Source organism: Canis lupus, chromosome 18 (assembly GCF_011100685.1).
Source record: "Canis lupus familiaris isolate Mischka breed German Shepherd chromosome 18, alternate assembly UU_Cfam_GSD_1.0, whole genome shotgun sequence".
Lineage (NCBI taxonomy): Eukaryota > Metazoa > Chordata > Mammalia > Carnivora > Canidae > Canis > Canis lupus.
This window is the reverse complement of record NC_049239.1, coordinates 32920562-32946212: the sequence shown is the minus strand read 5'-3', so window position 1 is coordinate 32946212 and position 25651 is coordinate 32920562. Positions and strand designations below refer to the sequence as shown.

General features: G+C 44.9%; 1 protein-coding gene across 7 annotated transcripts in view; it reads right to left on the bottom strand.

Moving 5' to 3' along the window:
- PAMR1 (peptidase domain containing associated with muscle regeneration 1) overlaps positions 1-25651 on the bottom strand; it is a 157179-nt gene that overhangs the window by 4920 nt on the left and 126608 nt on the right. For all 7 annotated transcript variants that reach the window (XM_038563030.1, XM_038563032.1, XM_038563029.1 and 4 more), the window contains 4 exons: positions 24921-25138; positions 22390-22497; positions 4062-4274; positions 2389-2455 (listed from right to left, as the gene is read on the bottom strand). In XM_038563030.1, the coding sequence (XP_038418958.1) occupies positions 2389-2455; positions 4062-4274; positions 22390-22497; positions 24921-25138 (606 nt within the window). The remainder of the gene's footprint in view (positions 1-2388; positions 2456-4061; positions 4275-22389; positions 22498-24920; positions 25139-25651) is intronic.

Genomic DNA, 25651 nt, shown 5'->3' with positions numbered 1-25651 from the left:
GGATGTCATCTTAAGAAACCTATTTCATGTGTCTGTACAGTGCTTCACTCAGAGCAAATATTCCATCCACAGTGATTTCATTCAGTGAGTCTTTAGCTCATGTTTAGAACAAGGAGCTGTTCAAGGAGCTTCCGAGCTGGCAACCCAGCTCATCTTTTGGTCCATCTGTTGGAAAGACTACACTGCTTTTGGGGTTCTTGGGTGACTGGGCTGCTAGAGCTAGGTAAATCCATACTCCAGCAGCCTATCTTCCAGAAAGATCCCTAAAATCAAGTTTTAGGCTCTCCTTTTCATCTGCATGAGCCACCTGGCACCTCACCACCTGACCTCCCATTATTGCTTTAAAAATACAAAGCCGCCATGGCCTTTTTAAAATAGTTCAGGGGCTCCTCTAGCACATGTTTCCTTAGAAAGAACAGGTTTATCCCACTGAGGGGAGAGTCCAGCTCCAGATAAATCATAAAGTCAGGAAAAGATGGGATTTATATTTTACTGCCACTGCTCCCAAGGAACGGGACAGACAGAGATAGAAGGAAATATCCAGAGGAAAGGTGAGAGATTGATGAATATCCAGCTTTATGAGTATTTCTGGTCATTTGGCTGGGGTCAGTTCTACTTGACTGGGGTCAGTTCTAGTCACTGGGATTCACTGTCACCATTCCTGAAAGCAGTAGCTGCAACCAACAGCTGTTCCCTTATGCAAGTGTTCTGCTAAAGCCTTTACATAGGGCTTGGCTGCAGCTTAGGGCATAAGGGAGCAGACCCTAAAGACCCCGAAGACTATGAAGACCTTGGATTGGCATCCCGGATCCACATTTTGCAACGTAGCCTGGGGGTGCATTAATTCATTTATCTGAGGCTCAGTTTACTTATCTGTAATAAAATTGCTAATAAAACCTATAAGAAAATGGCAATAATAGTACTACCCAGCTCAGAGGTTGTAGGAAAGACTAAATGAGCTACCACATGGAAAGCACTCAGAAGAGTAACTGGCAAGGAGCACGAACACTCAACAAATGCTAGCTCCTTGCGCTGCACCTAACACACACAGCAATCCCCAGAGACAGGCTTTATTATGATTGTCCTTATTTTTCAAAAGAAGAGACTTAAAGGCTTAGCAAATTCAGGAACTTGCCCAAGAATACAAAATACAGCACTAAAGAGAGACCGACCCAGCTCGAGCCATTCTTTGTCAATCCCATTCATTCATTTCATGCAATGTTTGGAGTGGTCACGTTTTTGTGGGGTGCCTCCCCTGCAGCAAGCATCGTCCTTGGCACCAGAATGTGAATGTGAACAAAACAGATAATGTTCTTGCACCTGTAACCTTTATAACTTATTTCTGTGGGGTTAGGTGGAGATAGAAATCGAACAAATGAAAAAAATGTACGTAAGACAACAGGTAGGGCTGGGAGCTAAGCTGAAATCTGAGGCACAGCAGGTGCTGGAGAGCAAAGAAGTCAGCTCTGAGGTCAGGATGGAGGGGGGTCACTATTCTTTTTATTGATTGCTTCCTTGACGTTGGTGGCTTTGTTTTTATATAAAGTGTAAAAGAAGAAAATATTAAACAGTACTATAACTTGGGGGGGTGGTTCTTATTTTCAGAAGGATAATCAGGGGAGGTTAAAACTGAGCAGGGAGCTGATGGAAGCGAAGCTATAAACCTCACGGATGTCCAGTGGAGGCAGGGTGCAGACAGAAGGACAGAGGCTCTCAGGCAGTGCTGCGTGGAGGGGTAGGGAAGAGCCAGGTGGCCCGTGTGGCCAAAGTGGAGGGTGAGGAGAACAGTAGGAGATGAGGTGAGAACAGTTTTCCTACAAAATGAGGAGAGAAGGAGGAGAAATGGGCCGATTCTCGCCAACCGGTGGTCCCCACCTCTGTCTTCCCAGGAGGAAGGCTGGGCAGGTATATCTGAGGGCTCACATCCCTCATCAGAGCTGGCCATTTATCCCTAATTCCTGGGTGCCAGTAGCCTGCCTCCTCTGGTTGATTGCCACCAAGAAAATCTTCCGGAGCCATAGCTGGTTGCATGTGGCAGGAAAACCTTCCGCCTAGAAGCTGCCCTAGTCAACACACGGCAACTTCAAGAAGACTCAAGTATTAAAAGCCAGCTCCTCAGAGATCATCTTCAAGTCTTGCTTCCTACCAACCACCTACTTTCCCACGATCCAGTGAACCGAGTACATGTTCCAGCAGCTGCTACCTCTTGGCCAGAGGCAGCTGGCTAATCAGCCTCCCTCTAACAGGCCCTATTCTTTCATGAGCAGTCAGCACTGAGTGTCCCTAAGAAACCCCAGACTGTCCTTGGCCACACACAAGTGAGGAAAAGGGGCGGGAGGGGAAACATGCATTTGCCTTTAAAGCAGAGCTCAGGTGTTTGGACCTCACCTTGATTGAACCTGCATGGGAAGGACTCTGCGTCTCACCAGGTCTGAGACCTTTGGTTCTCGGCAGGCTAGAATGAAGGAGACAAGAGGGCATCATCTTTTCCCATATTAACTGCTCACGTTCATTCAGTTCAGAGTCATCCCTGACCTCCCTCCCTGGACACTTCCGAGGTCTCAGAGAAGAGATGTGTCAGGTGATACACTGGCAGTCATTAGATTAGGACGGTCTGTTCACACGAATAGCATCAGTGAACTTGACGGAACATGGAGTGAAAGTCAAAATGAAGGTTCTAAAATAAAGCCCAAGGCAGGGAACTACAGGGCTCTCATTTAAAACCAGATTGCAGTGTCAACCATGGGTAAGGGTTGGGGAGCTGATTCTTCTACGTCCTTTCTCTGAAACGGAGGCTCCTAATGATCATTTGAGGGCACCTCAAAGCCCAGGCTTAATTTTGCTGAAGCGTCTCTTTCTTCACTTTCCCAATCAAGCAGCCAACATTCATCTAATTAGCAAACTAGAGAACTTTGGTTGTTATTAATTTGTAAGAGAAGAATTGACAAAAATCTCCAAGGACATATGTAACACCGTTTCCATACTTAATGAAATCAAGAATCAGAGTCTGTGCTGGTGGGGATGAAGGTCGCTTCTGGCTAAAGTCTAAAGTGATTTATTCCTTTCACAAACCATTCTCCCATTCTCTTTTATTTCTTTTCCCATGAGTTGGGTTGTTGACAAACACCCAGAAGGGAAAGTGGAGGATTAAAGCAATTATCTGGATAATCTAGGCCAAGGACATACTTTTCTTCCTAGGAAACAGCCAGATAATTGTGACCTGCCCCTAAAATACAGGGGCTATTGACCTGGTTCAGTAAGAAACCAGGCATCCCCACTGCCAGGGGTAAGTTTCAAGCTGCTCTATACAATGTTCCATGTTTTCTGGTCCCAAACCAAGCTTTTCAATCTACCTCCCAGATTCCCAGTTGGCCCCACTTTGAGTTTACCATGGTCCTTTCACTTCTGCAGACACCTCCTTGTTTTCCTTTGTCTTATAACTGGAATATCGTCCCAACTGCTCTGCACCTCTGCCAACCCTTCCCAGTCTCCTCGACTGGCTCGCCTCCTACCTGCTGCATACAACTGTCCCTTTTCCAAGGAATATTGATCATTTCTTTCTCTGAACATACACTGCTCATCCATTTCCTCTAACTCTGCCTTGAATGCTGGAGGTCTTGCCATCTTGTCAAGATGTTTTTCATTATGTTAACATCTCCGACCTCCCTCCATACAGGCTGGCAGGGACAGTGTGTCTATTTTGTTCTTTTATTTCCTACACCAACCTCGTATTTCATAGAGAGTAGATAAATGTAGCTATCTCAAAGCCCAACGATTGCCTCAATTTTGTTGTCGTCTTTCCTAAAGTGCTCTGATAACTTTAGAACTCCTCTTGATCACAGCGAGAAGCTGTGATTAGGAATAAGCAGGTGCTCTGGAGGTCCAAAAAAAGAAGCATATGTTTTCAGGAACGGCTTCAACCTAGGAGTTACAGATGGTTCCAGTGAGAACTGAAAGGGGAAAGGCATTGCTTTCAGGGGCTCTCAAACATGTCTAGAAGCTACCAAAAGGTCCAGCAACTCCGTCTCTTTCTGTGGACTTCACAAATACTTGTAAGCTACCTTTTATGCAAATAGGCTGTTTCCCCGACCACTCTCCATTCTGCTGGCAAGTTCTCTTCTCATTGCCACTAAGAACGTATGAGTTATTACAAAAGAAGGTCACAATGGTGCCAATTTTCGCATGGCGCCCATTGATAAGCCCAGGGCCTCCGGTTATCTTCTTGTACCCATTGACTGGGCCCCCAGGGTCTGAGCAGTTACTTTCTTCAAGGACTGAAAGAAAAAAGAAAAGGAAGAGAAAAAGAGCTATTAAAAGTGTGAAGCATTCCATTTTAGAACCGGATCTTTTCATGTTTCACTGAACTAAAAATGTAGTGATGTGGAGCCTGCTAACGATGGTACCCAGAGGAATCACCAGGAGAAAACTCATAATAGAAAATGCATGTGTTAGACATGCCTTCCCCTTGTTTTAACGATCTATTCTTAAATTGAGAAGTATTTCATTCCATATTCCATATTCCATAAATAAATTTGACACCACAACTGGCTCTCTTGTGATCTCGTTCATTTCTTTCTCAAGCTGTGGGAGCTGGGCAGGCCTGGACAACGTAAACATTGCACCTCGATTTTATGATCAGTACACAGGGATGATTGCTTGCCAGTGTCGTTGTATTATCTCCGCATTCCCTAAAGCGTGGGCAATTAAACAAGACTCTTCAGTTTCCTATTTGTGTTGTACCCAGAAAGTAGAACTTATTAGAAACAAGGCTGCACATATGAAATGAATTTAGATTTTATATTTCATCTTCAAGGACACAAGTGTGTTGAAAGGTAGAGTTCAAAAATACTAGAAGAGGATATAAATTTAGAGGTACAACAAAGTTCCCCTGATCTCCAATATATGCTTTCCATCTAAACATTTAACAATATCCATTACAAAGGCATTTCTTTCTGGGGCAGCTGGGTGGCTCTGTCAGTTAAGTGTCTGCCTTCAGCTCACATCATGATCCCAGGGTCCTGGGATCGAGCCCTACATCAGGTTCCCTGCTTGGTGGGAAGCCTGCTTCTCCCTGTCTTGCTACAGTTCCTCCTGCTTGTGCACACTTGCTTGTCTCTCTCTCTCTCTGTGTCAAATAAATAACATTTATTTTAAAAAAGCATTTCTTTTTAAATTATCTTTAAAAAAGATTATTTATTTATTTATGTATGTATTTATTTATTTATTTGACAGAGAGAAAGAGAGAGAGAATGAGAGAACAAACAGGGGGAGCAGCAGGCAGAGGGAGAGGGAGAAGCAGGCTCCCCAGTGAGCAGGGAGCCTCATGTGGGGCTCAATCCTAGGAGACTTGGATCATGACCTGAGCAGATGTTTAACTACTAAGCCACCCAGCCACCCCACATTTAAAAAAAAGAAAAAGATATACTTATTTTAGAGAAAGAGAACATGCATGCGAGAGGAGAGAGGGGCAGAGGGAGAGAGAGTATCTCAAGCAGACTCCGTGCTCAGCACAGAGTCCAACATGGGTCTTGAAATCATGACCTGTGGCAAAACCAAGAGTTGGTGGCTTAACTAAGCCAGTCAGATACCCCGGGACTACCTTCTTATAGTTAGAGATTCACTAAATGCTAAACATATGGCCCAGAAACAACCAGCAGGAGCCCACGGGCTGCAATCATCTCAAAAACATGGTGTGTCATGCCTGTGAGTTTGAGAAAATGGAATTCACTGCCAACACAAAAATCAGGAGACAGCACACAAAAATCCATATTACTGGCTTCTGACAAAATTCAGACCTGGAAATCCTGGGCCTGTATTACCACATGGCAACAATCCACTAGCATAGAGAAGAAGCTGTCTGCTTAGGTGGGGGCTGCATGCTTCCCTTGGCCACAGCCCCTGCCCGCTGCCTGGCCCTAGCAGGGCTAGACTCTGTGGTCAGTTTTCCTGTCAAAGAGCTAGGCTTTGTGCAAAGAGCTATGCTTTTTTGCAATGCAACCCCCTTCCTCCTTCATTTTGAGTTTTCCTTGCTAGAGCTCATGGCCAAGAGAAATTCTGGGGATACTTAAGGCCAGTCCTGGAATACTGAAAGAATATGAACTATACTCCAGCCACATCAGCCTCAGAAGAAAAGAGGCTTCTACTGTGAGCCTGAGAGGTAGGTTTTCCTCCTTTGGGAAATAAGGACTTCCGTGGTCCACCAGGCTCCTGCCCCATGATTTCCTAAGTTCAGGATTCTCCTGGATCATATTCCTAACTACATTTAACATGGGTTTAACCAGCAGGAATGCTGGAGAGTTCTTGAGCCTTTGGAGAGAACAATGTCTTGGGACAATTCAAGTTATTGGTCTTTCTCCCTGAAGAGGTTTTAAAAGGAAACTTAAAGAGAAACTAAGTCAGGATATTCAAACAAGTCTGCCCAAGGCTGAGGAATTCTGCTATATTTTTAGAATTTTCAGATGCCTACTCCTTTATAATGTGACATGCCTGAAATCAGGTCACATGTGTATGTTTCATGTAGTACGTCTCCCAACTCTCAGAGAAGCTGTAATAAAATCAACGCTGCAGCTCAAACTTGATGAGATCTTAGAATGGAACTATTATTTGATTTTAAGTTATTGCTCACAGACGGTCACCAGAATAGAGCTTTCTAGTGCCGGATGATGCTTTCAAGTAAGGGTTCAATGGAACATAAGTATATGACTGGGGATGCCTGGCTGGCTCACTCGGTAGAGCATGCATGCAGGGTTGTAAATTCGAGCCCCACACTAAGTTAGAGATTACTTAAAAACAAAATCTTAAAAAAAAAAAAAAACCCACAGAACTATGTGGCTAAAATTCAAGGGAAATATAGGCGATAGAAACAGATTTAGGAAGGATTTGGATGCTGTCGTTGTCAGACACTACTTGAAAATAAACATGCTGAGTATGCTCAAGGAAATAAAACAGAAAATTGAGAGCCACAGAAGACTGGAAACCTAAGAAACTAAGCAAAGGAGAAATCTAGAACCGAAAAGTGACAATGACAAAAACACGCAAAGCTCAGTGGGTGAGTTTAATAGCAAATCAGATACAGCTAATGTGAATTAATAAACTGAAAGATAACTTCTAAGAGAGAATTCAGCTCAAGAGTCAAAAAAACAAGTGGAAAACATACAGGAAAATGTAAGGAAACAGTGAGAAGGTTAATAAAGACATGTACCTGACATCGAAGGAGAAAATAGAGTAAAACCAGCATATAGAGATAAAGGCTGAGAAAGTCGCCCAAACTGATAAGAGATATCAACCTAGAGATTGACAAAGTCCTAAGACAGATAAATATGAAGAAAACCACAAACAGACCTATTATGCAAAACTGCTAAAAACCAAATCAGTGAAAAAATTTTAAGCAGCCAAAGGGGGGATAAATGGACAGGAAAAACATACTTTAAAATAATTATAGTCATTATCTCTGGCTTGTAACATCCAAAATGATTTTTGCTTCTTTATACTTTTTCCCTATGTTTGATCATCAGAACATATAACCATAAAATTTTGTTGTTTATTATTTTTTGGTTGTTTGTTATTTTCATTTTTTAAAGTAGCAGGCAAATGGTTTGGGTCCTCCCTGCTCAGCCTATAAACCGAGCATTCAGTCTGTCATGCATTGTTTTATGGTTCCCATACTCTACACTCCGTGTAAATCTCATTACCATCTCGCATAATCATAGAGTAATCCAGCTTCCCTGGAGCTCAGATTTAAATGAGCTTTGTTACCAGACTCTAGGGGGGGAAAAGAATGGTCTCCAGAATCAGGCAGCTAAGGTTTAAATAATTATTTGGTTCCCCAGTATCCAAAGTAAGTACACAGCAGGTCCTCAATAAATATTTGTTAGTAGATGGAAGGGATAAAAGGGTTCAATTTATTCATTCTTCCACTTAAAGAACTAGAGCGTGGGAAAATTATATAATTCTCCAAACCTTGCTTCTCTGGTCTGTAAAACAGGATAATAACACTTATCTGGCTAGGCTGGTTTTGAGGAACAATTTACATAACACGTTGCCTCCTTTTCCACCTTTTGCCTTTATTTACAAAGCACCCAACTTCTTTTAAAAGTCAATGCCTCAGGGTGCCTGGGAGGCTTGGTGTTAGGTGTCCGACTCTTGATTTCGGCTCAGGTCATGATCTCAGGTCATGAGAGCCTGGAGCCTTGGAGCCTTGGAGCCTGGAGCCTTGGAGCCATCTAGGGATGGAGCCCTGGATTGGGCTCCCCTTTCAGCACTGAGTCTGCTTGAGGACTTCTCTCCCTCCCTCCCTCCCTCCCTCTCTCTCTGCTCCCCTCCCCCCACTCACATCCTCTATCTAAAATAAAATTATATAAACCTTTAAAAAATATCAACTCCCCAAATTCACAGACCTTACAGAAAACCCCACAGGAAATCTAAAGGCCTATTACTGGGTCTATTTGACTATAAAGCAATATTCACTCTACTTTCTGGCCTCTTGGTAATGTCTGTGCATGATGGGCTTCCAGCCCTGGGTTCAGTGTGTTGACTCAGACTTCTGGGTATCAGCCATGGTCTCTGTACACTCATCTCTTTTAATCCTGCGAAATGAGCCTTAAATTGTAGTCTTGTGTCAAACATCTACTGGGCATCATTCCCTCTTCCCTCTCACTTATTTCCTGTACTTTCCAATGGTGAACACTCTCCAAGGATGCTTTTGAAGAGGATTCTAAGACTACCTCCACCCATCTCTCTCTCCCAGTTTAGACATCTACCTGTTGGGTCCACAGACCATTTGCATCTCATCAGAGCACCTCCCCAGGATTACATTTCAAAAACGATCTCTTTATGTCCCCTATGGGTTCTCTTTTTACAATCCTTTGAATCTCCTGATTGAACAGATCCTTGATCCTTTTTTATTTGATTTGATTTTTAAAGGGCTCTGTGCTTCCTTTTCTCCTCAATGGGATGGATGTTTTCACACAGAGCCAAATGAGAATGTAAAACATCTGCATCCCTGGCCTGCAGAAGCATCAGGCTCCTGTTTTGCTAAGTACAATATTCCCTGATTGATAATAACTAGCACATTGCCCTGTTACTTTTGGGACCCAGCCGGGGGGCATGAACACATTAAGTTTAGCATGCCCTGACATGCCTTTCATGAACAAAAACAGCACTTGGGGTGCATTTCTGTTTCAGATAAACATTTAAAGAAAGACTCTCTAGCCTCATCTTCTTTATTCTCAAGGCAATAGTCTGAGTTGTTCACCGTGATGCCTCCTTACCAAAGTACCTATGATGGCTTTGAGATAGCTCTTGCAGTGAATGCTACTGGCACCCCACCCAGGTCCCCTCATATCCTTTGACCAGCCCAACTTCTACATGTGTGCTTTACTGCCGAGAGTTGCCACCTTCCACCTTTAGAAGACTGCCCTGGGACATGGGCACCATCTTGCCCACATGAAGATATTTGTCCCCTTGTGCCAACCCCAAGGTTGCCTATAGACAATGGCTGCGAGGTGTGTAAATACAAAAGCTCAACTCCTCTTCCTCAAGGCATCATGTACACTCCCCAGCACACTACAGGGTCCGGCTGAGTCTGGGAGTTCAGTGGAAATCACCCTTGCTTGGTTTCCTCCTCTCTCCCATCTTGCTTCCCCAACTCTCTTACTGGTTGATCTTGGGAGTATCCCCTTTAATAAATTAATTGGGCCCAAATGCTTGGCTCAATGACTGCTTTGAGGGGGAAACTAACCAAGGACAGCTCTATTTTCTTAGCCCTGGGACTCAGGGCCCCTCATGTCCCAGGAGACAATCCTGGGAGGTTACAAGACACCAGAGGGGTGGTCATCTCAGCCCTGGGCATGAAGCTCTGTATGCCTTTCAGCTCCTGGGAGATCTTGGGGAGGATGACTGATGGGGCATCTAGAGAGGCCGGATCTCATCAGATGGGCCTCCATAGATTCTCTGGTTGCAGGTCAGCCCCACACCAGAAGAGCTATTTTACCTTAAAGGATCAGGTGCTCTGAGACAACGGGCTTCTCCAAGCTAAATCCACCATGTGAGGATTTAGTGCTGTCTGTGTAAAGCCAACAACCATGTTACAACCCAAGGAGCAGAGGAGGCCCAAACAATGACAGACTGAACTTCTCACAAGTCTGAATTATGGGTCTTTTAGACTTGGATTTAAGCTGACTTAAAGCAAATAAAGTCATATCTCTCTCTCCCCTGATTGGTACACTAAGAGTCATACTGGATAGAAGGTAGCTGAGGTGACCAGGTCCAGCAGGTCTATAAGAAATGGACATGACGATGGAGACATCAAAGAGCATGTCAAGATAATGTGGAGACATTTTTAGGACAAGTGGTTCTTCAGTGCACACAAATAACAATTTTTTTTGTGTCCTCTGGTCAGTCAATAATATTGAACATTGACAAAAGGAAGTCCACACCCCTCATCCCTAACTTAGGAAGTGGACTCACCTCTCCATCCCCTTAATAATCACAAAACTCGGGAGGGGGCATATCCCAGGTATGGCAAGAAAACAGACCTCTTCTTCCATCACATTACTATCTACCAGTACATCCTTGCTCATAAAAATATTTTTTATGAATAAATGTAGAATTTCAATATGATACACCAAACACCCATGAATATCTGTCTTTTCCTTTTGCTTTGGTCTCAAAGGAGTAAGTTCAAATTCAAAGACAAGATCTATAAAAAGCCCTTAGGAGGTAGGGAATCTAATCACTGCTTTGCTTTTTGGAAGTCCAGCATGCCTCTCTGTAGAGAAAGACTAGGGGAGTGCTGTGCACTATGGATTTCATGGCCTGATTTTCTTTCTTTTTTTTTTTTTTTAAGATTTTAGTTATTTATTCATAAGAGACACAGACAGAGAGAGGCAGAGGCACAAGCAGAGGGAGAAGCAGGCTCCCTGTGGGGAGCCCGATGTGGGACTCGATCCCAGGACCCCAGGATTATGCCCTGAGCTGAAGGGAGATGCTCAACCGCTGACCCACCCTGGCGTCCCAACATGGACTGATTTTCTTGCACCATATACTGAATGACTATTTCCTCTGTGCCCAACAGAATAAGGCACTGGAGGATGTTTTCCTGCATCTTTAACATAGCAATGTTTTTATTTAAACCAGAAATAGAAGCAATATCAGTTAAGGCTTATTGTACTAAAGTCCTTGAGATACCTCAAGGCTCTCTGCAGCCTTGCTAAAGCACTTTTCTAAAGAAAAATAGTTTGGGGACTTCCTTCCAAGTACCTACGCCCCAGGTCAGATTTTTACCAAACAAAATATTCAGAGGAGTGTATGTATACACTATACATACTGTTATGTATTTTTTTTATTAGCACTAATTCATCCTAAGTGACGAGTGCCTTTTCTTAACTTTGTTTCTAAAATTACATCAGAACCTAGGACCCTAATCAAGGAATAAGAGCAAAGGTAGTCATGGGAGCCTTGAATGAATAATGTGAATGGGGAGTGGGGTCTCAGCACACACTAGCCAACCCCAGCAGCCGACTGTGACCTGAGATGCAGCAAAGACCTCATCAGGCACAGCTGATTGAACTGGGTCGATACCACCCAACGGTGGTAGATGAGAGGATACGTGCTCATCTGGAGGGGGGAACCTAGTGAAATGGAACTAGGTACTAATCTAGATACTTCTGCTAAGAATAACTAGTGGGGATTTGTTGGGATGTCTTGTCACATTAGTGTTCTCTCTGGGGTACTTTAACCAGGGCACATGTTGCAGTTAATGCCATATGGCCAGCCGATCAAGGGCACAATTAAGAAAGGTGAGACAATTAGTGAAAACCTGGTGATATTTCCTTAGGTTGGGACCACTCACTTTCTAACTTCCGTGTGAAAAATGCTAGGCGGCAGAGCTTGCTCAAATCCTTCAGAAGATTCCAAGCCTTTTGGGAAATATTATAGGCTCTCTCCACAAACACCACTGGAGTGAGTCTCCAGTCACTTCCATCATCCCACCCAATAAAGAGCTGAGCTGGTTCTTATGCACACACACTTGTGTGTGTGTTTGTGTTGTGTGTGTGAATGTGAAAGAGAGAGAGAGAAACAGAGAGAGTGCTCATGAGAGAAATAGATCAATTCTTGGGTCTAACACTGGATCCTTTAAAATCAACAAAACAGCCATATTTTGAGCATCCTTCAGACAATGCAATCCTGAAATTCATTACTCAGCATTATCAAAGGCTTACCTAGTATTTTAAAGAAATAACCAAATGCTGATCTAGCTGACCTGAACTCCAGCCCCCAATTAAGTTGGCCTCTCAATGAAATATTTTTATTAGGTGCCTCAAGCTGAGTTCCCCCCAGAAGCAGGCTGTGAGACAGAGATTCGAGCGGCCCCAGGAAGGACCAACAGCAGTGTGGGGGAAGTGAAACAGGGAACTTCACGGTTTTAAGAAAGTTACCCTGGGGGCAACCAAGGTTCAATGCCATTGAGAAACTCTGACAGTGCAGAACCTGCCTCCGACTTATCCTGCTATCCTGCCCGGGGAGCAAGGGGTATGAGCTATTACCTACCAAATGCAATCAGTCACTTGTTGAAGGATGATGGGATTCACGCGAATTCCTCAGCACCTCCAGTCTGCTCACTGGATGAGCCAGTGGGCTTTGGGGGCCCAGGAAAACCCTCGCGCGGAGTTGCAGGCGGGTGGGGTTGGAAGCCAGTGGGTCAGCATACACAGTAACCAGGGAAGCATCATAAAGCCTAGCTACCTTTTATCCCCGGCGGAGGTGGAAAGATCTAGTTTTTAGAAATACTTGGTATAAAAATAGATCAAATTTGATATTTACAAGACAGAAGTGAGAGACATTTCCCCAGCACCCATCTTTAGATAAGGAGAAAAAAAAGGAGTAAGGGTTGCAATAAAACAGGTAATATTTGCGTCTCCAAGGGAACCTGTCTTCACTTTCACTTCATCTACAATTAGAGCCCTAGCATCTAAGGCATTTTTCTGTTTGCCTTTGCTGCCAGAAAACTCAGAATCAGAAACAGTCGAGGCTGATCACTTCGCCGGACGCCAACGCCGAAGCTCCACTGAACTCTCTCGTCCCCGCTACTGTTCTCTTTCACTCATTCTTGCCCTGCTTCTTATTTTGATTCCTCGTGATTACTATTATTTATACCCCGCTTGCTTTCAGAAATGGTTTGATGTCCTTTACAAAACTGCACATCAAAAAGCATACACTTCTCTTCCCGAAATGCATGTGAATGAAATATTTATGGTAGCCAGATGGCCACCTGAGGAAAAAGAAACTAAACCAGGCTACTACTTGGTGTCTTTATTAAGAGCTGAATTCCAGCGCTGTAAGATTAACTGAGAATTACAGCAAAGAAAACAGATCCAAAGTCAACACAATCCATGACCCCATTACCTCGCTGGTGCTGGGGGCTGGGTGATGGAGGGCGTGTTGGTCTCAATTCTTAGCATACTCTTGGTATCCAGTCATTCTCACTTGTCACCAAAATCAAGGAAACAGTTCCTGACAGAAATTCTGTTCTGTTTAGAAAAGGCATTAACTTGCCTACTGGGGCTTTGTTCATTCTGGAAACCTGAATGAACATGAAAGCAGCACCCAGAGACAACCACTGGATGGGCCCTCATCTCTTCTTCATTTCTCCTGTTCAGCTTATATTTGAGTGCAGTTCTTTGGGCCAAACCAATTATCTTTTACCTCCACAAAGGTCTTCCCCAACCAGGCTTAATGACACCAACTGGAATCCCCACTACAAACCCTTTTTATCTCTTTCCAGCCAATAGAATTCTGTCCCCCTGATGTTTTCCAGCGTTCTGCGGGTGTGAATGAGACAGTAGCCATGCGAAATTATGCTTGGATGGCTCACACTGCTATTTATTCATCCGGCAGCAATTTGGAAGCTGAGGCTTACAATTAGCTACTTGATCTTAATCAGTATTGTCCTTGGCCCCTGGTACACTGTGTCTTTCGGATACCACTTTTCCGGTGTTTGGATGGCCTACTTACTTAGACAGCTGACATTGCCTGTGTCTAAGAGACAGGTCAACTTTGAAAAATGTTCAGAAAGTACTGGTCACTTTACTTTTGTTCAAAATCAACCGGACACATCCTCATTTGGTGGAATAAATGAGTGACCTAAGTAACTGGTAGAAACTTAGCTGCCCTCCCCCTAGTGGACCTACTGGGTGACAGGCATCTCAAGGCTTCCCCACATCTCAGGTTTCTGAGTCAGCTGCTGAGGATGAGGTGGGAGGTGGATAATAATGCTAAACCACTGGAGAAAATGTCCCCCCCTCCCCAGCAGTGTTTATAGTCAACTTTTCAAAATAAAAGAAATACTCAACATGGAAATGGCCCGAACAAGGCAATTCTGTACTATTTCGCCTTGGGGACGAAGACAGTGAGCTGCTGAGCACATCTGAGTCCTAAGAGACTTTGCCCACTTGCTCATTGATCACCACCATCGCCATCACTACAGGCCTTCCTACAGGAAGCTGTGGCCTGAAATGAAATATTTTTATTAGGTGCCTCAAGCATAGTTCTCCTATGACGTTCTCCTCTACTCTTGACAAAGGCTAGGACTGGAATTGTTCTATGGTTCTGCCAAATAGAAGGAAAAAAATAAACTGTATAGCCCTGTCTTATTTCCCCAGTGCCTTGTACCTACCAGACACTCAAAAATGTTTGGCTAGATGAATCTGTAAAGTGGCGGAGATAACAGTAGCTGCCCCGTGGGGGCGTGGAGACAATGAAGTGAGCCAATGTCACATAGAGCACACAGCCTGGCCTATACTGAGAACAGAGCTAGAAACTACTGTTGTGTTTTCAATACTTAGATGCCAGTGAGAAAGTCTTACATTTTGCAGAAGGGAAGCTTTCGTCTTCGGAGGCAGGGTGAGGGACACATAGTGAATGTACCACAAGGCAGGAGCCTTTAGAGAAAAGTGGGGGGCCTAGCTTCTGCCAACGGGCTGGTGTCAGCCTCAGAGTCCATGAAGGCAGGGATGTTTGTTCCCACCACAAGTTAATTCTGCTTTTCTCTCACATTCTTCCACTCTTTGCATCCTTTAGCCTCTTCCCTCGATGGCTACAGCCCATCCTCGCTCTAATGGATTACCTCTTAACCCAGAACCAAAATTAAATCTGCCTCTTGCATTAAGTTCCTGCCTCAGTGACCTCATCTGCCAAAGCAAAAGCCAAGAGGGCCCTGTCAGGGGCAGGCAAGTGGAAGCAAATTCTCAATAAAACGATGGTGGGTCTGGCCCTCTCCACACTGATGGGTGCTCCATCCCGAGCTCTTGGACGTAATCAGGCTGGAAAGTTGACCGTGTGGCCTCACCCATCCTCTTGTTATCTGCTGGAATGCGGTCCAGAATGAAAAGGATTCCTGACTCGAAAAATGCACCCCTTCTATTCCAACCACCAAGCACCTTACCCTGAATGGGGCATAGCCACGCTTCGGTTAAGAGGCCAGATGCCCATGGAGCCCATCAGGGCTAATGCTAAAATGTTACTTCATCCACGTAGACTCAGGTCCACCCAACAAGGAATGGTCCACGTGAAAAGGAACCTTCTCCCCTGAATTATAAAACAAACACCTTGATAACTACATCAAGGGAGCTTCTGCTGTGTTCGGTAATAGCTTTTGCTTTTCCGATCTTATAATCTAAATGGGATGGCATCCCTCTAAAATACACCAAGAAGGACGTCAGAGACTCATTTCCATGTTAGGGAAGCTCAGGTGTAAGGGGATGTATAAGAAGTTAGAGGCTCACTAGCTGATGGTCTTTGGGGTTCCTTCCAATTTCTGAAGGCTCTGGGCTCTTAAGTACTTGTGGGTAACAACCATGGATTCCCCAGGACTCTTCCATGGAATTGTCCCTCTACCTCTCATGCCATCTCAAGCCAAGTACGAGTCCACCTCATGTGAAATGAGTGACTTCTGAAAAACCATGTGAGAAAAAGGGAGGCATAACTCCATTCATCATTTCTCACAGCCTCCTCCTGGGGATGCCCTGCTTACAAAGGCTCCCCATCCACCACACCCAATGTGGGTGTCTTCTCCTGGGATCTAGGATGCCTCTGTGACAATGACATTGGCAGTGTCTACTTGCCCTGTTCAAACCAGATCCTTCTTGGCTGTACGCAAGTGCAGTGGTGGCAATACTTAGTATCCGGCAACGATTTGGAAAAAGCAGTTCACAGAAGAGGCTTAGAAAGTCGAGGGGAAAATTTTCCTAAACACTGCAACCCCAAGAAAGGTGTGTCATAATCATCTAGTTTGTAGACAATGGTGCTGTTCCTCTAATCCCTTATCTGGAAAATCCCCTACTTTCTGCCAAACGTTTAAATGGCCATAAAGGGGAGTGGGATGGGGAATACAAAGGAGAGTATTACGCGAAGTGAAATAAGACTGAGAAAGACAAATGCCATATGATTTCACTCATACGTGGAATCTAAAAAACAAAACAAATGAATAAACCAAAAGCAGAATCAGACGTAGAACTACAAAGAAGCAATCAATGGTTGCCAGAAGGAAGGGGGTGGGGGATGGTGGCCTGGGAAATGCAGGCTTCCAGTGATGGAATGGATAAGTCAAAGGGATAAAAGGCACAGCATAGGGAATATAGTCAATGCTACCATAAAGCGTTGTACGGTGGCAGATGGTGCCCAGTGGTGGTGAGCCTGGCACAGCCTATAGAGAAAGGGAATCACTGTGTCTTACACCTTAAACTAACGTGACATTGTGTGTAAACTATACTCAAAACAAAACCCCAAAAACAAAACAAAAAATATCCACAGGGGCACTTGGGTGGCTGTCAATTAACCATCTACCTTCAACTCAGGTCATGATCCTGGAGTCCTGGGATCGAGTCCTGCATCGGGCTCCCTGCTCAGTGGGGAGTCTGCTTCTCCCACTGTCCCTTACCCTACTCATGCTCTTTCTCTTGCTTTCTTGCTCTCTTTCTCTCAAATAAATAAAATCTTCAAAAAAAATTTTTTTTACCAATAACAGTTCCTATGACTCAACTCAGTGCCTTCTGTAAATTGTTTCATTCCATCCCCACAAACACTCTGAGAAATACGTGATATTATCTTTCTGAACTTTGTAAATGGGGAAACTGAGGCTCCTTGGCGTTAAACGAGCGGTTCAAGATCATCTGGCTGGCAGGTGGCAGGCTAAGAGTCAAATCAAGGTCTTTCTGCCCATGGAGCCCAAGCTCTTCACCCCAGGATGTACCATCTCACTATGGACAAAGGTGCCCCTGTCTTCCATCAATTAAGGCTAAGCCTAGCCCTTGGAACAGCGTAAAGCCAGGAACCAACTCCGTGTTTACAATGCCTCCCCTGAGAGACCTCAGGGCAATGTGCACGCCTCCCACCACAGCCCAGGGGTGACCATGCCCCGGGGGTGGCCCCGGCACATTCCCGCTGCATCAGTGTCACCGTTTCCATGAAAACCCCAATGTTCCTCATCACTTATTCTGATGAGAAACACGATTGCCCCTTTGAAGCTACAGCATAAAGTGTGCCTCTCATCTGGGGCTCTTTCTTCCCAGTCCTTGGGCCAGGCAAGTGGGAAAGCTCCCGACGCTCCAAACCCCACACGAATCCGGGTTCCCCAGTGTTCTCTAATTGGTGGAAGCCGACTTGTTTTGTTCAAAGCGCGTCGGGGCCTGCAGTGTGAGCATTGTGCCCCGCGACTCAGCCCGTCTCCGGCCCTTCATTAGGATGCGGGGGAGAGCCCGGCATCGGCAACGGGGCCAGAGGAACAAAGGCGACGTGGAAACTGGAACGGGGCACTCAGTCCCTCGCTCTCCACTTCCACCAAACAGGATTCCCACCATTGACGCAAGAACTGATGTTTGTCCTTGTGCTTCATACAAAGAAACAGGAAACTTCACAGGGAAGAAAGGGGGTCGGGGGGACCCTGGTTCCTTACACCCAGAGAGGTTGGGGTCACTGAGGGTGCTGGCAGGAAGCTAGCGTGGCCCCAGAGTCAAGGAGGGGGCCGCACCCCGGGGTTTGCTCCTGGAGGAGGTGACCTGGGAGCAGGGGCCACAGCTCCTCCTTGGGAAGCAGACCTGGGGCAGCAGGGCCGCGCAGGGCACCGGGGCTCTCGCAGCCTCTGGACCACTGAACGAGCCCAACCTGCACCCACTCTTTCTTCCTCTTTCTCTGCTACTACCCTGAAGTCTGGCGTGAGGCCTTCCCTCACACCCATTCATCTTCCTCCAAAAATAAATCCATTTTCAGGGCACCTGGATGTCTCAGTGGGTGAAGCGTACGCCTTTGGCTCAGGTCATGATCCTGGGGTCCTGGGATCGAGACCTGCGTCGGGCTCCCTGCTTCTCCCTCTCCTACTGTTCCCCCTGCTTCTGCTCTCTCTCCTTCTTTCTCCCTATCTCTCTCAAATAAATAAATAAAATCTTTAAAAAAAAGGAAAGAAATTCATTTTCAACTAGACAAGAACAGACCTTAGTCTCTCAAATGTGGGTTCTAATTCTTTATTTTATTTATTTATTTATTTTTATTCATTCATTCATTCATTCAAAACACACACAGAAAGAGGCAGAGACACAGGCAGAGGGACAAGCAGGCTCCCCACAGGGAGCCCAATGTAGGACTCGATCCCAGGACCCTAGGATCACACCCTGAGCCAAAGGCAGACACTCAACCCCTGTGCCCCCCGGGCGTCCCTGTGAGTTCTAATTCTTATTTTGAGGACTGATATTTATAAGACCTCGTCTTGTAAACTGGTGAAACCTTTTAGGGACCATTTCGGCAATACCTCTCAAAAGTTTAAATCTGTGTCCCCTTTGAGCTAACAGTTCAACATCTAGGGATTTCTCTTACAAAAATACCTCTATGTATGAACCAAGAAATTAGTGTAGGATATTCATTGCTGCTTTCCTTATAACAATTAATTAAGTATGGTATCAAGTCCATCTGAAGGGATTAGATGAATAAATGATGGTATATACATCCCTACAAGGGAATACTCAGAAAATCATTTGTTTTTATGTGGTAGGTCAACATGGACTGGCCTGGAAAAAGTGTCCATGATACAGGCAATGAAAACAATAAGTTGAAAAATTGCACATATCCCTCAATCTCTTTTTGTTTGAAATGGGTTTCTTAACTTTGGCACGATTGACACTTGGGCCAGATAACTCTCTGGTCTGGGTTGGGCTGGCGCACTGCAGGATATTTAGCAGCATCTGTGGCCTCCCCCCTGCAATTATGACAATTAATAGTGTTTCTAGATGTTGCCAAAGGCCCCTGAGGATGGGAATGGGGGCCGAAACCACCTCCGACTGAGGATCACTGGTTTAAAATATTAATTTATCAACAACTTAGGTTCCCACATCATAGAAAAAAGTCTAGAAGGACCACGTTAACAGTGGTTCCACCGGGACAGAGGATGGGTCAGGGAAAATAATGTTTTCTTTCTATTTTATATACCGCTGGGCTATTTGATTATTTTTACAAGTATATATTTCTTTAGTAAGTAGGAGAAAATCTATTTCTATTCTAGTCCCACTCATATTCTTAAATATATACACAGAAACGGATGACAACAGCTTATATCAAGAGACAGTGAATCAGGATTCTCTTTGAAAAAGAGCAACAGGCAGAGCTTACCTGGGAAGGAAAGTCCTTTGAGGGGACTAGATAATGGGACACGATGACATGACCAGAGCTTATCTATTGTTCATCTGGTGAGAATCGTGCCTGGGAAACTGTGAACTAAAGGAAATGCGGAATTCTAGCCTGGAGTTTTGAAGTTGCTGGGGACCAGTGCCTTGTGCTCTCTGCTTCAAATCCTTTATCTGCTAAAAGGAACATCCACCTTCTCACAAAGACTTCAGGAGGGCAGACCATTAAAGTAGCATCTATGAAGTGGTCTCCCCTCATCAGATTTGGTCCTACATAAATAAAAGATGGGATTCTCATTAATATTTGATTTGGTGCTTTTAAAGCTATTTTGTAAAACAAATGCCTAGTCCAATTTGGGCATTTCAGAGTTTAGATTATCCCAGAATGCTTGAGTTTCTTGTTCATTTTGAAGCAGTTTCCTCCAGGGATATTTTTCCAGTTCAGTAGTATACTCATGAGGAAAACAATGAAGCAAATCTTTTTTTTTTCCCTCTTTATGTTTTTCTAGCTAATGTAACTCTAGGAAACCACTAAGGTTTGTTCAGAAATTACAAGGTAAACTGCCACAGCCAATTTTTGTGATGCTTCCCTCATTGAGTTAGTTGGAACTCCTGCTGAATTTCCTAGAAGGAAAACCAAATCTAAATCTTCTAAAAAAATAATAAAATGAGTGGTACCCCACATGATTGCCAGCAAATGATGTATCAGATATCCACCACCAATACCTTCACCTAGTTACAACTACAAGATACTAAGGGAATTTTGGTTTCACATGACATCTTAAAAAGTGGCTAAGAGGAACGCTCCTGTCCATCTATGCTGTTTTGAGACCAGAGTGAATTTAAGACAGTTCGTGACTCAAGTTATGAATCAGTTCATGATGACATATTTTACATTCTTTTTCATTATATGTATTTGTTTTGTTTTGTTCTGTTTTCTGGATGGAATGACAATGCTGAAACAACAATGTTTGGCTCATAAGCAACTCATACATATTTTAGTCACAACTTTTGATCAATTTCTCTCTCCCTCCACCCCACCCCTGCCCTCATTTGACCCAGCTTCTTAAAGCTTTATGCCTTATTTAGCAATATTTCACTTCTCTCCAATTCCAGCTAGTTTTTAAAAATCTCTAGTTATTGTGTAATTAATTTATCAAGAAATTAAGCCTTCTTTTTTTTTTCCTCCCTCTGAATTTAAAGGGTAATACTCAGGATTTGCCATTGTCAAGATTCCAGATTCACTCTATACGTGCATTTTTAAAACAAAGAGAAAGCTACAGTTCTCCTCTCTGCCTTGCACACAACATAGCAGGTTCAAAGGAGGCAGGAACCATAAAGCAGAAGACGTTTTTCTAAGCACCCAGCAAAACCATGCTCAGGTCAGCAGCGCCAAGCCACAGCAAGTGATGCTTTCAGCGGAGTGCAATGACACACTCAAGGACACACTGCTGACACCGTGGCTTCCGTCTGCCTTATTAGCAAGGAAAGCTCATGTAAATATTGACAAGTGTACAAATTTTAATGAATGCTATCAGACCAGGGCCCCTCATAGGATGACCCCAAAGTACCTGTGCACACTAGTTACAAGTAGTTGTAGCATACACTATTGGTGATCTGTGCTCAGACGCCTTTTCACTACTTTGGGCTCCTTGCCTTCCCCATCCCCCAGTCTATACTGTTTTGCTTCCAATGGCCTGCACCTGAGATCTCTTTGTCAATTCAAGGGCTACTGGAACCACTAGGCTCACATGCATAGAAAGTCAGGCATGTTCTCCTACTGGCCCAGGGCAGCCCTTGGCCACTGGCTGGTTGCAGTGGGCCGGTGAAAATCCAGCTGCCTTGCTATAAAGCCAGGACACACTCAGAGAAGTAATTTATATGCCAGATTCCACTGAGGCTGGATCTTGCCTGAAATCACACCTTTGCTTGGCTTCCCTCCCTTCCCAGCCTAGCTTCCCCACTCCCTTGCCAGCTTCTCTGGGAGCATGTCCTGATACACCACCTGCACCCACACTCACCACTCAGGATCCACTGGGGGGAAACCCTACTCAGGCTATTATCTGTTCTTCACTTTCCCCCAAATCCTGAATCTTCTCATTCTTCTGCCCTTCTCATTCCACGCTGATAGTTACAGGTCATGACACCTGTTTTAGGGCTCAAACTTCTGTTAAGACACACGTCACACACAAGCCTTGGTTACCAGCGACCCTAGATAAATGACTTCTGGTCACAGTGTTGAGTTCCTCTATGCTACTGGTTTCAGATCATGCAACAACATCCTGGAGTCTATGAATGCTACCCTGGGGAAGAAGCCCAAAATTCAGATCTTACAATGCACAGGGAGTTCAGACTGAGGGCCACACAAGACTTTATGATAGTGGCTTTCTACTCTTGGCCCTTCTTCCATGTTTTTGAGCTCTGATTATTATTTGAGGCCATCAAAGGCATATCTTTTTGAGGGGAATATGCAGCAGGTAAGGTCTTGAAATGTCAATGGGAAGACCTGGGTGGTTGCCAATATCCTGAGTCAGAGGCTGCCCAGCCAAGAGAACCACTCATGCCACCCTGGACAGAGGCTGCCCCGCCAAGAGAACCACACTACATGCCACCCTGGACAGACTGTCCTAAATAGCAAGAAACAACATTCTTCAAGTTCCCAGAGCCCTCTCCACGTCAGCCCCACGTGACACCTTAACTCCCACTCCAGAGGCATACTCACGATTTTCACAGTGCTGCCCAGTGTAGCCTGCCAGGCAGGCACATTTGTAGGATCCAGTTTTGTCAAGGAGGCAAGTGCCATCATGGAAACAGGGAGAAGAGGAACATGCTGTAAGAGAAAAGGCAATTTCCCTCAGTGTCACCGTACAGCGAGTCAATCTCCTCAAGCCTGGAGCCTTGACCAGAGTCTTTCACTTGCTTCTTTACTTTTATCTCTTTTATTGGATTCATATTGCCATTGTTTGAGAATCCTTAAAACAGGTATTTATCTGATATTGTTTGAGAGTTTTGAAGGCCCCAGAAGTATGTTCCTATGGTCTGAAAAACCTAAAGCCAACACAAATAAGTACACCACATAATTAGAGTAGAAGCATGCCTTTACCCCTCCCAGAGGGACTCCAGGGGAGAAAGGCAGCCTCTGGGAGCTTTAGATCATCTTTTTTCAAGAAAGTATCCTGGGTACTGGGGGAAAGGAACTGGAAGATCTTCATGACACCTTTGAAAATGAGCTTGAGAATTTCCTAACATGCATTTTATAAACATTAGGCCCTCGAGCTATTGATGTGTTCAATTAAGAAAGGTTGTGGGTTCAAATATGATGGGGAAGCACTACTGGTATTAAATGATAATTAATCAGATTTCTTTACTGCAGAACTTCTCAGAATGTTTCACGACCTAATGTGCACCGCAAATTCCTCAGAATGACATAACGTCTGGCCTTCCCCAAGCTAATCTGACCTCAGAACCTGCATTTTGCAGAGGACTATTTCCTACAGAGAACACTTCGGGAAACAGTGGTCTGCGTGCTAACCCCTAACCCTACCTCCATTTGCCAACTGGAAATATACTGCTGGGCCCAGTTCCACAAGCCCGTATTGGGTGCTCGCCCTGTGTGAGGCACCGGAGTGGGACACCCTGCTTCCCAAACCAGAGATTTCTGATGAGAAAAATACAATGACTATCACCTGAGGTGTAATTCATTTAGTGTCAGGAAAGGGAAAAGTGTTATAAGATGCTCAAACTGGGGCAAAATCACAACCCGATGGAACAAGAGAAAAGGTTTAGCAGAGGACGACAAATGGGATACAAACCCTGAGGGTTGGGATTTGATGTGCAAGGTGGAGGAGGTGACCTTAGCCAGAGGGAAAAACCTGAGCACAAGCACACAGACAGGGTGTCTGAGGAACTGGGAGTGGTACTGTCTACCTGACAACTCAGACGGGCATTTCCCAAAGCTCCCCCAAACACTCCTGAAGTGTTAAGGAGCCCAGTTTAGGGCAGAAAGAGACCCTTCTGACCCTCCCCCCAGTCACAGGGTCATAGGCTGGTGAGCCACTGCTGCTTCTTCCTGGCTCCCCTGACAGCCAGCCCTGCTGACTGCTGCAAATACCCACACACGTGTCTCAAGTGTAACCCTACCCAGTCTTGGCTGGCCATATATTACCAAGGGCAGGGATCAGCCACAGGCTAACCATGCCACACCACAACACAGCACACCACAGCGACACAGCCTCCAGAAGCCCCAGGCCTGCACAGCTCCACAGGGGACATCCTCGGAAGGCAGTAGAACAGATGAGAAGCAACGGCGAGAGCTCACATGGAGACAAGCAGGTGGGGGCTGTCCGCCCATCCTGCTGAAAGGACAAGGCTACAGAAGGATGACCCCACTGCCACTACCGTTTTTCCTGAGACTTCTGTGTCATACCTTCCATGAGAAGACGTAGCAATCAAAATGCCACTACAATGCCTACTTGGGTATTTAAAAAAAAAAAAAAACAGAACTTCTGAGCTTGGTTTGTAGAGCTGGATACAGTGAGATCCAATCTCAGAACAGTGAGAGCCGAGGGTACTTCCCTAGGATTGTGTGTTTGGCTCATTTTGGTCAAATCCTACTTCCTGATATGAACAGGGTGGGAGTTCAAGTCAGGCTTGGAGTTACTCACAAGCAAGTCGCATTTACCACTGAATGAAACACTTTTAATGCCTATTTTGCAGATGACAGATGGAGGCTCAGGGCACACCTGCCATTGGGCAGCTACTAAGTATGTCCTATGTACCAGACACCATACTAAGCTCTTCACCTGTTTCATCTCCCAGAACCTCCTTAATGGAGCAGGACTTATGCTTTTTCTTTATTCACAGATTAGGAAACTGAGGCCCAGAGAAGTAGAACTTACCCCAGGTCATACAGCTTAATCTACCAGGGCTCCAAAGCCCATGCGCTTAGCTATGAGAGGTTTCCTAGTGTGAGCCGTAGAGCCGACTACTTTGTGACCTCGGACAAACTACCTGGCCTCCCCTGCTCCAGCGTCTATACAAGGGCACCCATAATAACTAGCTAAGCTTCTGGTGAACATTTCTGAAATATATCTTGCCATTTATTTCTTCCTTCTCAGAGTGTAGGTTGCTTCCAAGAACCCAGCACACTGGGTTTTAATAAGGCTGTGCAGAGAGAAGGGGGTGCTGCTCAGAAAGGAGATGTTTGTCTGGAACACAGCCATAAAACGCTACATTTATCTCTGTGGCCTTTACCTGTGATCTCCTCAAATATGGCATGGAAGCCATCGAAATTCTTGGAGCCATCTGAATGGAAGAGGATGTGGAGTGAAGAGTCTGTGCTCCGGATGGGAGCTGGCCGCTCATTGCCACAAAAACGTTTGATGATCTGGCCGTTGCTACTGTCCCCGTCACGGACCTCAACATAGTCATACTGGCACATGTAGTCAAACTCCAGGCTTAACATGACAAACCTGTGGGTAGAGAGGGTGACAACAGGAAACAGGTGAGCCCTGGTCCATCCTGAGACCCACTTCAAGGCCAGAGGATGAACAAGTCTCAGAAGAGTGGTGCCACTGGCCTGATCCAATAGGAAAAGGGTCCTGGACAATGGGAGGTCAGATGAATTTCTTTTAGCAGAGGGCATGGTTGTGTCTGCTGTGCGCATGTGTGTGCGCACGTCCAGGCAGAACAGGGCATACCACATGCGTCCTCTCTTCCAAGGGCACTTGTCCTCCCAGTCAGCATGGCTGGTTCCTTCCTATCTTCAGGCCTCACCTTAAATATTCTCTTCTCAACAAGGTTTCCCTGACAACTCTTTATAAAAGAGATCCCCTGTTCTCTTTATAATGGGTATATAAATTTTAATTTCTCTTATTCATCTTCTTGATTTTGTGTTTTTGTGTGTGTGTCTGTATGCAACGTATACATGTCCATCTCCTCCACTAGGTGAAAATTCCTTGAGTGTAGAAGAGAACATCTATCTT